The following is a 14841-nucleotide window of genomic DNA, read 5'->3' as shown; positions in this document are numbered from 1 at the left end:
CTAACAGATGCAAGATTAATTGAGAATGTATTGTTCTCTAAAATTGCTATTGATCTGAGCTTCCCACACCTCTTCTCGAACTCACAAGGTCTTACCAGAGCAAGAACAACAGTTACAACGTTCAAAATTGAAATTCAACTTGATGTACACAGAAGAGCTGAGACAGTTACAGAAGGCAGACAGTTATTTTTTTGAGATCCCAAGTAAATCAGTTTTGCGTTTGATTTTGCAGAAACCAACACGACAAGAGACTGTGGCAGTGGATCTGGAAGCTGATGACTCACAGAAAGAGACTGAACTGAATAAATCCACTCATTCAACTGACTGAACTGTTGTCACTTAAACAGAACCTAATTGGCTCTTTAACGGCCTCTCTGAGCATATCCTTTTCTGTAATATGACCGATTATGCCATCAGAATTTATTGTTTATAGACAAACTTACAGAACAGTGAGGGAGCCTAACCTTTTTATAGATGTGTTTTAAGAGACGTTTGTTTCCTCTTTTTCAGATACGTGCACATTGAGATGAATAATTGCAGACAATAACAGGTCCTGATCTTTTATGTACTGCAGCAGCTCTTATAGCTGCTGATTTCTTTTTTCCTTATAGGTTTCACAATAAAGGCCAGTGATGCAGCAACATCTGAAGTTAACTTAGCATATTGCAGAGCTAAGGGTTTAACCCCACTGAACTATTACTGCCATATGTTCCATTTCTTTCAGGGAATTTCCCAATGGGAAAGAATTCAGACAATGTGAAGAAAAAACATCCAATATCGTTTGCCCTACAGCTTCTTACTGTTTATTTCTAGTGATATTCCCCTCCTCACATGGTAATCGCCTTATTGGAAAGCAGCACACTGCAGATGTGGGAGCAAAAGGGACCTGATTTAAGATCTACAGCTTGAGAGCAAACTGAAATGCTTTTGAAAATGGTGGAATTACAAAAAGCAGCTTAGGATCCCCAATCACCACCAAGACAGAGCAAAGCCTTAAGAGTCACACATAAAAAACCTGATTGTAATAATTTCCTCTCATGTACCTCACTAAGTCAGACACAGGTTCTCAGGGCTCTGGGTTTCCCCCAGGCAGGAGTTCCCGTGCTCATCCCATCGCCTGTGTAACCAACACAGACATTTCAATCTTGAAGGTAATGCTGATGTGCATAAGCCGACACTGGGGATCAGGGATCTGAGCCTTGATGCCTTAGCCAGGCACTCCCACACCACATTCACCTTTACACCCTTTGGAGCTGGGTTACAAACTCAGGCTCCTGTAACTCAGAACCAGTTTACCAGACACCGCCTGTCTCTGAGCTACTCACAAGCCTGAGTTCTGAATCATTTTCTTATCTATTTGCACATAATACAGAATCATGTTGCTGAGGTTTAGCTGGAAATCAATCAAATAAAAATTATGAAAAAAAGATTTGTAAAGGGATTGAGGAAAGGTTACTTTTAAATTACGTTTCAGATTCAGTTCTGAGAGGATTTGGTTATCAAATCCCAGACTCATAACTCACCCTCATGAAGCACACCATTCATTTCCTAGTCAAATAGGATTTGATTCATCTCATATGTAAGAAAAGGAATGGCACAAGACCCTCTGTGCAAAGCCTGACCCCAGCACGACAGCGAGGGCTGCTCGGGTACTGTCCTGCAGCAGCAGGGCCCAGCAAAGGCTCTGGGTACCCCAAACCCGTCACTGACCTCTCCATCGCTGTCAGATATAACAATAAATGCATCCACAAAACTGCGCTTCTTCTTGGCATTGGCTGGGTTCCTCTTCTCTTCCTCCTCTTCCTCCCCATCCTGACCTTGAGACTCCAGGCCCTCTGCAGGCTTCTTCTTCCTCGGCATCCTTCAGTCTGAAACACAGGGAAAGATTAAAAGCCATTTGTTTCCTTCTGATTTAGATTTCCCCTAACAGTCTTTTCTTTTTTTTGCTATTTTTAGGCAAAAGACCCCAGGCACTGAAACCTTATTACAAAGCGTGGTGGATTTAGTGTTACTGGGAGCCACATGCACCAGTCACCACTCATCTAGTTAAGAACACTTTATTACAGCTGATTGCTAAAAAGGGGTTTCAGGGGAAGAGCAACACAGACCAAAGCCACTCTGAATGCCTTGTTCCAAAGAAATGAGGCTTTCCTCTAAAAGCCCATCAGCAAACTCCTCCACAGCATCACAGCAGGTCTCCCACCCTCCAACACAACCTCCCCTCCTCAGCCCCACACCTTGACCAAAACAAACCGGGCTGTGGCAGTGGATCAAGCTGATATTTGCCCACCAGTCCAAGAAATCACCACAGCACAGCCCTTTGTCAGCTTTTGTAGTCGACAAAACCAGGGGGAAAGGCATTGTTCATTCAAGGATGCTGTCCTGCTGTCTGCACGGCTGCTCCAGCACTACAGACAGAAAACATAGGCAATGGCAGCAGGCAGGCTGGAAACAAGACAACAGGTTTATCTGGCAGTCTGGATTTCTCAATGATCAGCAGCCTCCGGAAGAACTCCATCCAGACATGCCCAAACCATCCGCATTAACGAAGACACTTAACAAGCAGCGAGGAACCTGCTGAGTGTTATTAGTGCAAACCTGAGTGCATGGCACAATTGAGGGCAGGTGCCCACACAATGCAAACTGGTACTTCAGCATCCCTTCCCTTGGCAGCCCATAGACTGATGGAGAGGGATGCACAGCAAGCATTTGCTGCTTGGATCCAAAAGAGCTCAGAGGAGAGGATTGGTAAGAGATTTCATTGAGGGAGAGCAGCAGGATGGCACAGAGTTAAATCCCCCTTTCCTGTCTGTTCTTGCTGTTTGCCTGGTACCTCGACAACAACATTCAGTGCTTCTTGAACTGTGATGTAAAAGAGCCTTACAAAGCAGGCTGAGCATGACCAGCTCTGCTGAAGTTCAATTAAACATGTGCAGACAGAGGTTGAACAACAAGCCCCTCGTTCCACATCAGGGAACAGCAGAGCTGGAAATGCAAGTTAAGTTGGCCGGTTCCCAGACCAGTGTCCTTCCACAGCACCACTCTGCCTTCCTTCAAGATCACTGAAATAGCTCAGATGTGCTGCCTAGATCTAAAATAAGAGTAAGAGAAGATACAACAGAGACCCTACATCACCCAGGATAGAGCCAAACCCTTCTCTGTAACACCACAAAATTGCAAACAGCCACAGCGTATAGAAACACTAAGGGAGGCCAAAACCCCCATCAGCACTGAGAAAAGCAATGCACTGCTCCATCTACAGTCTGAGCAGCAAGGTGAGGAATAACCACGTTCCCTCCCTACGATCTGCAGCCTTCCTTCTGCAAATACATGCACACACACGCCCGGAGACAAAAGGCGATTATCCTGGTGAGTCATGATTTGCACCAAAGGTTTGCTGAGCCCTCTGAAAGCAGAATGCTGCACAAATGGGCAGCCATGGAGCCAAAGTGACTGCAAGGACCACTCCAGTCCTCCAGTGTTTGTCTGTTAAGGAATCATAGAATGGTTTGGGTTGAAAGGGACCTTAAAGATCATCGCATTCCAAACCTCTGCCATGGGCAGGGACACTTTCCACCAGCCCACGCTGCTCCAAGCCCTGTCCAACCTGGCCTTGGACACTACCAAGGATCCGGGGGCAGCCACAGCTTCTCTGGGCAACCTCTGCCAGGGCCTCCCCACCCTCACAGGGAAGAATTTCTTCCTAATATCTAATTTAATCCTGCTCTTTGTCAGTTTGGAGCCATTAAAGGAGGGGAAAATAAAAACAAGCACTGCTTTTGGTAAAGCACTGGCTCTTGCAAAACAGAGCTGTTCAGCTCCAGCTAAGCTGAACTCCAGTGTTGTTGGAATATCCTCACTATACGTTCCCCATTTTTTTATCTTTTGCTCCAAATGGTCTCTTTGTCCTCCCTGCTCAGGGAGATGAGCCAAGCCTTGCACCCAGCTGCTGTGAGCTGCCCCCCATGAAGGGCATCCATGGTGGTGGAGAACGTTCCCTTATCTTTGGAAAACCACTCACTCATACGCCATGAGGAGCACAGAAGGGCCCACGCAGGGTCACTGAGGCTTTGGAGCGGCAGCCTATAAACCTTCTTACCCCCACAACAAAAGCAACAGCAACAAGCAACTGCTGTGCTGCCTCTTTTTTTTTTTCTCTTTTTTTTTTAAATCCACTCCAGTATCACCATCTCTCCTCTGACTCTGCGATACATCTTCTGCTCGGTGCTCTGTGCTAAATAAGAGATCACTGAGAAATATCAACTGGAGTTATGATGAGTCACCTACCTTCAACATTTAAAGGAGAGAAAAGAGGAGATATAAGAGATGTAACCACACAACTCCCACAACGCTTCTGAAAATGAAGGGACTTGTGGCAAAGAGAGTCTCTGAAAATGTAACTAAGGGAACAAGACAAGTAAGAGATCACTCGTAGCTGTGCTAGTCTGAGGCTGTGAGTAGGAGAGCAGTAATAGCTTTTATTAGACAAGCTGGTATAGCTGAGAGAAGAAAACATGCATCAGAGCACAGACCTCCTCTTCAGGCAGGGAAGTTGAGCATATTTTGCTTTTAGCACTCTTGGAAAGGATAGTTGTGAGTGCCTGAGGGGAAGATACCTGCTTTCAGACCCAGCAAAAAAAAAAAAAAAAAAAAAGGCCAGAGACTGAATTATCTAAAATTACCTTTGCAGTCCAGTTCACAGACTCATTTTGCAGTTATCCAGATTTTTTTCCAACTCTGAATTTAAGATAATTTCTTTGTAAATGCTCTGACAGCAAAGGTGACCTCCTGACAAGGGACTCGCACATGCCATGCTTCTCCAGTCACATTTTTAGGGATATCCTTGAAGATCCCCCAACTTGTGATTATTTGTCATTTTCCCTCTCATCTATCATTTTGATGAATCAGAAAGCAATTACCGACAGAATAATTCTAAATCTTGACACTGCAGCTACAGACCTGCCAAGCTGTGACAGCTTGAAAAATGCTCAAAAAAACCAAGCCAAAAAAAATGAATGACTCTCATCCCCGGATGAGTTCCTGAGCCGTTGGAGACACAGGCTGTCGCTTCGTAAACAACTCCCCCCACCTCGGGAAGCAGAGGCACGACGCTCCCCGTGCTCAGGCGGGTCAGCACCACACGCTTCCATGGAAATATCATCCCCGGACCCTCGGCTCGACCCCGCACGCAGGGCCCAGCTGATGCTCCGTGAGCAGGACATGAGGGCTGGCAGCGCGCCGGGGAGAAAGAAATTGTTTACAGGATTGATCCGTTTATAGAGCTGGCTCCGCAAAGAGGGGACACGGGCACTGCAGAGGCCACGCATGGCCGGGCGCATCCGCACAGGCTGCTGAGCTCTCGGGAGATGCTCCCTGCTCCAGTGCCCTCGAGTCCAGCCCGCAGCATCTCCCTACTCCAAAGGCAGGGGAGGAAAATGTTTTCCCCGCTCTACATGGGGGAAAAGCGACCTTCGCCCCAGAACCCACCCAGGCTCCTTTCCCTTTCCCAACCCGTTGCCTTCGGGCACGGAGGGCTCTGCAGGGAAATTTACAAGGATGGGGTCAGGGATACTCGACAAGCTGGGGAGAAGCATGGGGAATCCCAGGCGGGATAGGGGTGAGCTCTGGGGAAAGGGATCAGCCACAGGTGGGCAAACCTAAGGGAAGGGAGAGTGCAGGGGCTGCCCCGGGAAAAGGGGAGGGAGCCAGGCCTGGCAAGAGGAACAGGGGAGGCAGGAGCACCTCGATCTCAGGGTATGCGGCCAAGGCAGAGCTCCGGTTTTCGGGTCCTCTCCCCAGGGGATGGTTCAGGAGGAGTTCCAGGGTATCCCCAGGCACAGCACCTGGGTCCCCTCCCGGCAAGAAACAGAAAAAGTGCCCGTAGAGAGGGACGGGAGGTGTCCCTTCCCCAGGGTACAGTGCTGGGGGGCGGTCCCGGGCCGCCGGGGGCGGGGACCGGGGATCATACCTGGGGGGAGCCAGCCCGGGGGCAGGGGCCGAAGAATGGCCCCGGGCGGGGGAAGGGGTTTCCCTCGCAGTCCCGGGAGCCCCGCGGCTCGCCCGGGGCCCACCCGCCGCGGGGCAGTGGCATGCCCCGCAGGGCACAAGGTACTTACCGGGCCCGGGCCGCCCCGTTGCCCGCGGCCTCCCCGCTGGGTCTCCCGCACCGGCCCCGGTCGGCGGGTCCCGCACCCGCGCTCAAGTTGGCGGCGGAGGCCTCATTGCCCTCACCCAAGATGGCGGCGGCGGCTTCGCTGCGTCTCACATGCTCATCGGGGTGCTGAAGTGGGCAGCGCCATGTCCGTGGCGGGCGGGCAGCGGGCCCGAACGCCTCGCTCTGAGGCGCTGGCGGTCTCGCCGTTTTCTCAGCCCGGGCGCCGCTTTCTCAGGAGAGGAATGCGCTGTGTCGTTTAAGCACCCACAAACACGATCCGCCACGGGGCTGCCCGCAATACACCTATGCCCACAACCAACATGTCCGCCGCCGCCTCCCCTGGAGGGCGCGGTGCTCTCGCGGGACACCGCCCCGCCGTTGCTAGGCGCGGAGGGGGCGCGCGGGCGGGTTCTCGCGAGAGCAGCGTGAGGCGGCGACGGCGGCCATGGCGGACGGGGCCGGTAGCAACGGGGACGCTGCGGGGCCGCTGGTGGGCAAAGAGGCGGGTGAGGCGGCGGGACCGGGGGCGGGCGGGTGGTCGGGCCCCACGAGGTGCCTTGTAGCCCTGTCGGATCCTGTGAGGTGCGGGGCATCCCGAACAGGGACGCCCTGCATCTCGCGGGGTCCCAGCGGGCCGCTGACGCCCCCGTTTTGTGTCCCACCCCCCTCACCCCACAGTGGAGCGGCTGATCCGGGAGAACGGACACATTTTCACCGAGGCGCAGTGCAAGGTGTGCAGCGCCCTGCTCATCTCCGAGTCACAGCGGCTGGCTCACTACCAGGTAAGGAAGGGGGAGCCCCCCGCCTCCGCCCCAGCCCACCCTCGGGCTCGGCGAGGCACCGAACAAGGGTTTCTCTGCTTTTCCCAGAGCAAGAAACACGCCAACAAGGTGAGACGGTACCTGTCCATCCACGGCGGGGAGGAGGGTGCTCACGGGAAGAAGATGAAGCTGGAGGTGAAGCAGGTGAGAGGAGACCTGATCAGTGTCTATAAGTAACGTTTACAATGAATTTTCTTAAAATCTAGAGGGTAACTCCTCTGAGGAGCGACTGAGGGAGCTGGGATTGTTTAGCCTGGAGAGAAGATGCTCTGGGCAGACCTCATTGCCGCCTACAACTCCCTGTCAGGAGGCTGTAGCCATGCGGAGATCAGCCTCTTCTCCCAGGAAACCAGCAACAGGACAAGAGGAAACGGCCTCAAGTTGTGCCGGGGGAGGTTCAGGTTCGACAGCAGGAGGAATTTCTTCACTGAAAGGGTTGTCAGGTATTGGAAGGGAGGTGGTGGAATCACCGTCCCTAGAGGTGTTTAAGAAATGACTGGACATGGCACTCAAGTGCTCTGGTCTCATTGACAAGGTGGCGATCAGTCAAAAGTTGAATTCAATGATCTTGGAGGTCTTTTCCAACCTTAATGATTCTCTCATTCTGTGAACTGTCTGAAGGGAGGGTGTCAGAGAATAAACCAGACTCTGCTCAGGGGTGCCCAGCAACAGGGTGAGAGGCAACAGGCAGAAGCTGATGCCCAGGAGGTTTCGCCTGAACATGAGGAAGAACTTCTTACCTGTGCAGTGACCACACACAGGAAGATTGCCCAGAGAAGGTGTGGAGTCTCCCTTACTGGGGATATTCCAGAACCGTTTGGATGCAATCCCGTGCCCACTGCTCTGGGATGACCCTGCTTGAGCAGGGAGGTTGGACCAGATGACCCACTGGGGTCCCTTCCAGCCTGACCCATCCTTCATTTCTGTGAGTGCAGGACCCACCAGGGCTAAATGCAGCTCTGTGGGACCTGCTTGGCTAAAGGCAGTTGCACAGTCTTGAAAGTGAACGAGGAAAATGCTCTTGGAAGGGGCTTTGTGAGAACTGAGAAGTTCAGTGGCAGGTGTTTCACCAGGCCTTGTCCCGGTTCCTGCTGCCCTCCCCACTCAGCCTCTTTGAGCTTGTCCTCCCCATTTAAACAAATGCGTGTTCCTGTCTTTGATAGTCTTGCTTGAAATGACAGAGAAAGAACAGGAGCAACAGCTTGTCGGGAGCATCGTTGTATAACATCACGCAGAGCACGCTGGATTCACCATCCGCAGGAATTCTCTTCCCAGAGCATTCTTTATTTTACTTATTTAGGTTCCCTCAGCTGGTAGCTGGAGCCTGTTGGTCAGTAAAGGCCCCACGTTCCATTCAGCCATCTGTCTGCCCGGTGACTCCCTTGGGGAACAGATCCTACTTTTATGATTGCTTCAGCTGTAATCCCTAACTCTGGCATTTGCAGGGAGCTGGGGGGGATAACAGCAGATGCCTTTGCACATAGTGTCAGGCTGAGAACTGCCTGCTGCTCCCTCCTCAGCTGGTGTTGTGTTGCAGATGACCCAGCTGATAGCAATGTTTATGCTGCTCAGTTCACACCTTGCAGGGGACAAAGCTTCGTGGTCCAATTTTGGCAGCCACACGCTTAACCTTGTCCTTAACCCAAACAGGCCCGGGCTGCCCCTCTGCCTGGAGTGTTTGCCAACAGGTTGAAAACAGTAATCTGGTCAAGAACACTCTCCAGGCAGGGAGAGGGTGATGCTGCATCATGGAAGTTCTACTCGGTCACATTTCATCAACTTAACACCCAAATGTCTTTGATGACCTTTTCTTAGATCCCCAAACCACAGTGTTTCTCCTCAAAACCAGGAGGCTGGACAGGATGACCTGCAGAGGTCCCTCCCAGCCTCAGCCACTCTGTGGTTCTCTGTGCACAGGACAGCAAGCAGGAAGGCAGCAATGGGGAGGACAGGAACAAGTGTTGTCCCATCTGCAACATGACCTTCTCCTCTCCGGCCGTGGCAACATCTCATTACTTGGGCAAGACTCATGCCAAGAACATGAAGCAGCAGGCCCCCAAAGTAGAAGGTATGAGTGTCTGCAGCACCTTTGCATTGTCCCAAAGGGCTGTTTAGAGGTTTGTTGCACCCAAGTGTGAGCTCTTGTGAGGGAGTGTGTGTTCTTTGCTGTGAAACAGAGTAAGCCAACAGTGCATCTCCAGAGATTTGGCTGTACCAGCCTGCTTGGTGGGCTGGCATTGGCAAGAAGTTGTGTGGTGTTTTGTTTTGTTTTGTTTGGAGGAAATGCAGCGGGCAGCAGCCATTGTACCTATCTCTATGTCAAGGGACTAGGAATATGACATTAAGATGTAGAAGTGTCTGTCACAGGATACAATGCTCATTAAAAGGTTACAGACTGAAGTGACTGGTGGAACTCTGATATGGCACATTCCTCAGGGCTGCTCAGCTACAGCAATGTGGCCTCTGAGGTTCACAGACGTGGGAGCTGCAGATTGCTGGGGAGTGAGAGAATACAGCTGGGGAGCATCAGTATGTGCGTGTTCTGACCTTGTCTGCCCCAGTGCCACTGCCTGTGTATCCAATCCCTTTGCTTAGCGTCCAGAAAGGCCTGGTGGGTGGGGAGTGACACCCTCTGTCCAGGTCACGTAGGGGTAGACATGGGCCTGGGGGGCTGCAGCTGGTCAGGACAGAAGGAAAACACAGCCACTGAGTGCACCTGAGGATGGCAGCTTGTGCTAACTCCAAGATGGGGACTTGTGAGTCACCCAGACACCTGACTCCTGGGATCTTCCAGGCAGAAGCTGTCTGTCCCAGTGTGTCTTTACAGCTTTGCTAAAATGTGTGCACAGAGCAAAGCCACCTCCGGGATCTTCTTGTTCTTTGGAGCCATTGCTTTTGGGTATGTTAGGAGCCTGCAGGAAGAGGTAGATGTTCACTGAGCAGTCTGGTGTGTGCCTTTGCTTCTTGCATGAGAGGAGCTCTCTGATCCCTAGCAGGTTACTCACGCTGCTCTTTGGCACCCTGGAGTGAGATGGTGCAGGTTTCTCACACAGAAGACCTGCTTCCCTGTGTGGATTCACTGTGTCAGACCTGGTCCCATTTATGCTGTGTCTCAGGCAAGACTCCTCATGACTTCAGGATCAAGTCCTGCGGCTGCACAGTGCTTCCAGAATCCCACCGCCTTTGCTGTGCAAGGGCTTGTGCCCATGTTCTGTCTGGGGGATGATAACAGCAGGTGGAAGCTCATTCATACCCAGTGTTTCTTGAATACAGTCATGCTTATGTTAAGGAGAAATATGCAAATCTGTTGGATTTTTTAAGCCCTGGAAGTTTTCCTGGCATACTCTGACTTATGTTACCACATGTTTTTAAATTCTGCAGCATTAAGGGAAGAGGTAGGAAAATCATTAATTTATTGAGATATCTTACATTGGCTAGGTTTGGAGTTTAGATGTAGTGTGTTACTGGTTTTAATGTGGGTTTGGGGGAAATAAAGTAACTGGTTTTTACCTCAGAGTTCTGTGACTGACCAGGAGTTTGGATTCACCCTACAGAAACGGTGCCCCCACAGAAACACCCTGCTGCCCTCCCCACCTCTACTGCATCTTCTAACGAAGAGAACAAGGACATTACTGACCCGGACAAGTTCTGTAGCCTCTGCCATGCCACTTTCAACAACCCCCTTATGGCAAAACAGCACTACGTAGGCAAGAAGCACAGAAAGCAGGAGACCAAACACAAGCTGATGGCGCACTACGGCCGAACCCCTGATGCACCAGCATCATCCTTCATGGGTGAGTTCTCAACAGGGAGGCTGATAACCAGCTGAAGAGCAGGGTGGGAGAGAAGCAGAATGTGTCTGACAGGCCTTTGGACAAGAGAGCCTGTGTGGAGGGAGCAGGGGAGTATTACTTGTGATGAGGAACTTGATTATACACCCTAAGATTGATTTGGTTGATGTAACCCCCGGCAGCAGATGTTTTAGACTGTAGCTACTCGTGACAAGCTTTGGGTTGTGTTATGCGGTGTTGTTTAATCGGGGACATGTCCTTTTTATTCTCCATGCGGATAATCCAGGGATTTTGGCCAGTACTGTTTCTCGTTAGGTGATTGCATCCGAAATGGAAAGATAAAAGTGGCATTTGATGCTCAAAAGTAGTCTTTGAGAGGACTAGCGAGAGATGGAAGGAATAGGTTTAACTGCACCTGCTGCTTCAAAGCACATGAAAGCCAGAAAGATTTCTCCCTGAATGCCTTTCTGCCTCTGTGTGGGCACCTCCATCTGATGAACTAATGCAACTCTCTCTAGAGCAAGCAGGAATGTGGAAAAAAAAAACCCCAGAGCTATTAAGGAAGAACTTTAGGCAGACAGTCAAAACTCTTTTGGTTTATGATCTGCTGCTTATGAGCACTTGTACGTGATGAAAGCCCTCGGAGTCCAGTGAAAGCATTAGGCACTCACAGAAAACTCCCTTGTTCCTCCCAGCAGCCTTCTGTTGGACCAGGAAGTCTTAGTACGTGCTGGATACTTGCGGTAAATAATAAGCAGACAGATCATCTTAAAATCTTCATCAAGGGCTTCTTTCTCTGTCATAAAAACCCACACAAGCAGAAGATTAATTATTCTAATTCTTTGCAGGCCACCTTTAGATACCGGTAGCACTTATGACAAATGAGGCTCAATTAGCCAAGTAATGTTCTCTCCCACATTGCGTGGCCGTGTGGGAGATGGAAAAGGTGCTCGATATCTCACGTTACCCATCTGCTCTGCACCTAATTAGTTGGGTCTGATGAATGGTTCCATTTGAGTGTGACTCAGGCGCTGACAGTGGCAGGAGCCCCAGCCCAGGTGGGCTGGGTAGGTGGGGTAGTGCTGTTGCCTGGGTAGGTGGGCAGTGCCCCTGCCCGTGTAATTGATGTGTCTCAAGAAGTGCCAGCAGAACCAGAATATGTAGTCACATCTCCAGGGCACTTCAGCTCTTCAGGAAAGGTTTCAGAGCCTGGTCTATAATCAGGGGCTTCTCAGATGAGATGGGCTGCAGTCAGGGATATTTTGTCCCACTCTCTTTGCCTGTGTCTGTGTGCCAACAGCCACAGTTGTCCCTAAACTCTCTGCTGGGACCTGACTCACAGCAGATAAAGATGTGTTCTTCGCAAATGCAACACTGAGGTGTTTGCCTGCCTAAAGTTCTTTGGAACGAGTGGTTTGGGGTGGAGGAGTGTAGTTTAGACAACTTTGTGCACACACCTGTTGGATGAGTTTGCGACAGAGAAACCTTTACGTTGATGGTGCAGGAAAGCAGCTGATACAGGGCTGTATCAGCTCCTCTGGCCTTTCCTGTCCAGATCCAGATCCATTTTGAGAGCCAAATGTCCCACTGGAGTCTGAAATGTCTGAGGTGCAGCAGCCGCGTGGTGAAGTGTCTGCTACATCCAGAGTTGAGCTTCCCAATGATTTGCTGCTCTGCACGCCTAGGGTCTGTCTCCTCTTTCACCTTAAGGAAATGTTTTCCTTGTGAGATTCCCAGCCAGAGCCCTTCCCCAGTGAGCCAAAATTCAGAAACGTTTAATGTCTTGAGGACAACTGCCAGAATTTTTCCCTGTTAGAGACTCCTGTGCTGCCATACTTGCCTCTTCGGTATCTGTGACCTCCTGAACTTTCAGTCCAGCTGGAGTTGTCATGTTACACAAAACCATTGATCCTGTCTAGTACCACTATTGTTGGAAACTTTTTTTTTCCTGGCAGTTAACTGATCCACTGACTGTAACCAAACTGCTTGAGGACAGAGCTTAAAATCCTCAGTTGGCACCTCAGCAAGATTTAGCAAAATGCTGCATTGTGGAGCTGGACATTGGGTGTAATCTCCTCTGGCTGCCTTTTTTATTGAAATGCTGTGAGCTTACAAATTCAGTATCTCCCTCATTTTCTCTTTTGAGATGTCCAGATCAGCAGAAGTAGGAATATGGGAGAGAAATGGAGTTGCAAAGGCATCAGGTTTGGGGTTCGAATCTAAAACTTTTACTATGCCTGATACTGGGAACTATTTGTAGGGAACATGTGTGTTTTTTAGCGATACACAAACCATGTTCTGATCAGGAAAGCTTTTTTGGCTTAGTGATTCCCTTGCAATGACTGGCTGATACATGGTGGGGTAGTGGGATTCTGTGACCTCCCCTCCAACAGATTGTTGACTGTTATTTATCTTTGTTTAATAAACCAGGTGATTGAGTATCTTGCTTGTTTCTAACTCAGGCATGGGGATTGGCTAGCTGTGTGTGCTAACATTGCTGTCTGTTTCAGCTGGGAAGGGCTACCCCTGCAGTACATGTAACATAGTGCTGAACTCCATAGAGCAGTACCAAGCTCACATCAGTGGCTTCAAACACAAGAATCAGTAAGTAATGTTCTTGTCTAAGTGTGTTTCCAGCCTTGCTGTTCAAATCGATGGCCTAAATATAACCTAAAATGCAGTTTTGAACACGTGTTTCCAGCTCACTTCCAAACAGAATGGCAGGGTCTGTGCAGGCTCTGTGTCCTGACGCTGCTCCGGGAGCTCCCTCTGCAGACAGCCGAGCCGTGCTGCCAATGTGAAAGTGCCTCCAGTTGCTTTTGGTTCCTAATAGTTCAGCTCAGCACAGACCTTTGCAGTGAACCTGACACCTATTAAACACAGTTTCTCTTAACAACTGAGATTTTAATTTAATTAAGGACTGGCTCAGTGGAGATCTGCTTGCCATTCTAATCTCCATTGGGATTGCTTATTTTAAAATTTGGCGTATAGTCAGCACGCTCCAGAAACCTGGACTGTATTCCTGAACTCGCTCTCACAGCTGGCAAGTTAAATAATGATATCCCCTGCATATATTATTAATTGAAAAAAATTAGAGTGCCAGATGATTTATACCAAAAATACTTGTTCTGGAGACTGTCAATCTTTCATTTAAGAGCCTTCACTAAAAGAGGCTCAGTAATGAGCCTGGGTTGGTTAGAAAGCTTCTTAGAAGGAAGAGGTATTAGGAAATCCTACCTGAAGGGAGGGCAGGCTCCTAGCCAAATTCCCCAGAAGGGACAGGAAGAAAACTGGGATCTCTTGTTGCCTGTCAATGGAATAACAGCCTCCTGGTCCCTCAGCTGTGGGGAGTACTTGATGGGAAGACACCTTTCATCCCAGGCAAGTTCCAGCTCTCCAACAGTACAACTAGATCAGCAAATAGGAAGTATCCCGTTCTGGAGAGATAACTTTGAGGATGTTCCCAACCCACACGCATTAATGTTCCCTTTAAGGACACTGCTGTTGTCAGAGCTGTTGCAGCCACACAACTCCCTTTCAGAAAGCTGCTCTGGATTCAGCTGTGCAGTCCTGTTCCAGCTTCTGCAGCCTGCAGAGAGGCAGGATGCTTGCTTTGTAATGGGAGCTCTTTAGCAGTCCTTGAGCTGTGCCGCAGCTAATTCTGCCATGCTAAAGGTGTCTGTTTACACACAGGCACAGAGGGCAAGGATTCACTTGGAAGATTTTCTGGCAAGTTGTTGCCTTGGCTGCAGTGGGCTGTTGCTCTGCTGACAGCCTTGCCTGCTGAGCAGTGATTGCAGCTGGCACATTTCAGAGCATTTGTGACATTGTCTCCTTTTTTTCCTTCCTCCTTTCCATGTGCAGGATGCCGGGAGCAGTGCCGGTTGTCGGACCGTTCCCGCCACAGCAGTATGTCCGGGAAGAGTCAACTGCCCCAGGAGGCTACAGTTACTTCAGCCAAGACTTCTAGAGCAAGTTGCAGCACTATTCTTGGAGTTGTTGGTGGCCCCAGAACGCACATCCTTTGCCAGCCCACAATCGTTTCATTATCCCTCTGGATAAGCAAAACCCTACC

General features: G+C 50.0%; 2 protein-coding genes across 9 annotated transcripts in view; one reads left to right on the top strand and one right to left on the bottom strand.

Moving 5' to 3' along the window:
* The window catches only part of UIMC1 (ubiquitin interaction motif containing 1), a 39781-nt gene extending 33545 nt beyond the window's left edge, over positions 1-6236 (bottom strand). For all 8 annotated transcript variants that reach the window (XR_014226848.1, XM_082291686.1, XM_082291688.1 and 5 more), the window contains exons 1-2: positions 6117-6236; positions 1711-1868 (exon numbers count right to left, since the gene is read on the bottom strand). Coding sequence is in view for 7 of the 8 variants with exons in the window: in XM_082291686.1 (XP_082147812.1) it covers positions 1711-1860 (150 nt within the window). In the remaining variant the exon portion in view is untranslated. The remainder of the gene's footprint in view (positions 1-1710; positions 1869-6116) is intronic.
* A 355-nt stretch (positions 6237-6591) lies between these two features.
* Positions 6592-14841, top strand: ZNF346 (zinc finger protein 346). The gene is made up of 7 exons (XM_082291261.1): positions 6592-6660; positions 6833-6936; positions 7024-7119; positions 8893-9043; positions 10530-10769; positions 13277-13370; positions 14631-14841. Exons 1-7 carry the CDS (start codon positions 6600-6602, stop codon positions 14734-14736), a joined length of 852 nt encoding a protein of 283 aa, XP_082147387.1. The 5' UTR covers positions 6592-6599; the 3' UTR covers positions 14737-14841.

The sequence above is a fragment of the Coloeus monedula genome (assembly GCF_965178545.1).
Source record: "Coloeus monedula genome assembly, chromosome: 15".
Lineage (NCBI taxonomy): Eukaryota > Metazoa > Chordata > Aves > Passeriformes > Corvidae > Coloeus > Coloeus monedula.
Note: the sequence above shows the minus strand (reverse complement) of the source record. Positions and strands in the feature narration are given on the sequence as shown.

Excerpts from the sequence above, each read along its gene's own strand:
- ZNF346 (XM_082291261.1), top strand. The coding sequence starts at position 6,600 with ATGGCGGACGGGGCCGGTAGCAACGGGGACGCTGCGGGGCCGCTGGTG. Across the intron at positions 6,661-6,832 it reads GCTGGTGGGCAAAGAGGCGG|TGGAGCGGCTGATCCGGGAG; the intron begins GTGAGGCGGCGG and ends CTCACCCCACAG. Across the intron at positions 7,120-8,892 it reads TGAAGCTGGAGGTGAAGCAG|GACAGCAAGCAGGAAGGCAG; the intron begins GTGAGAGGAGAC and ends CTCTGTGCACAG.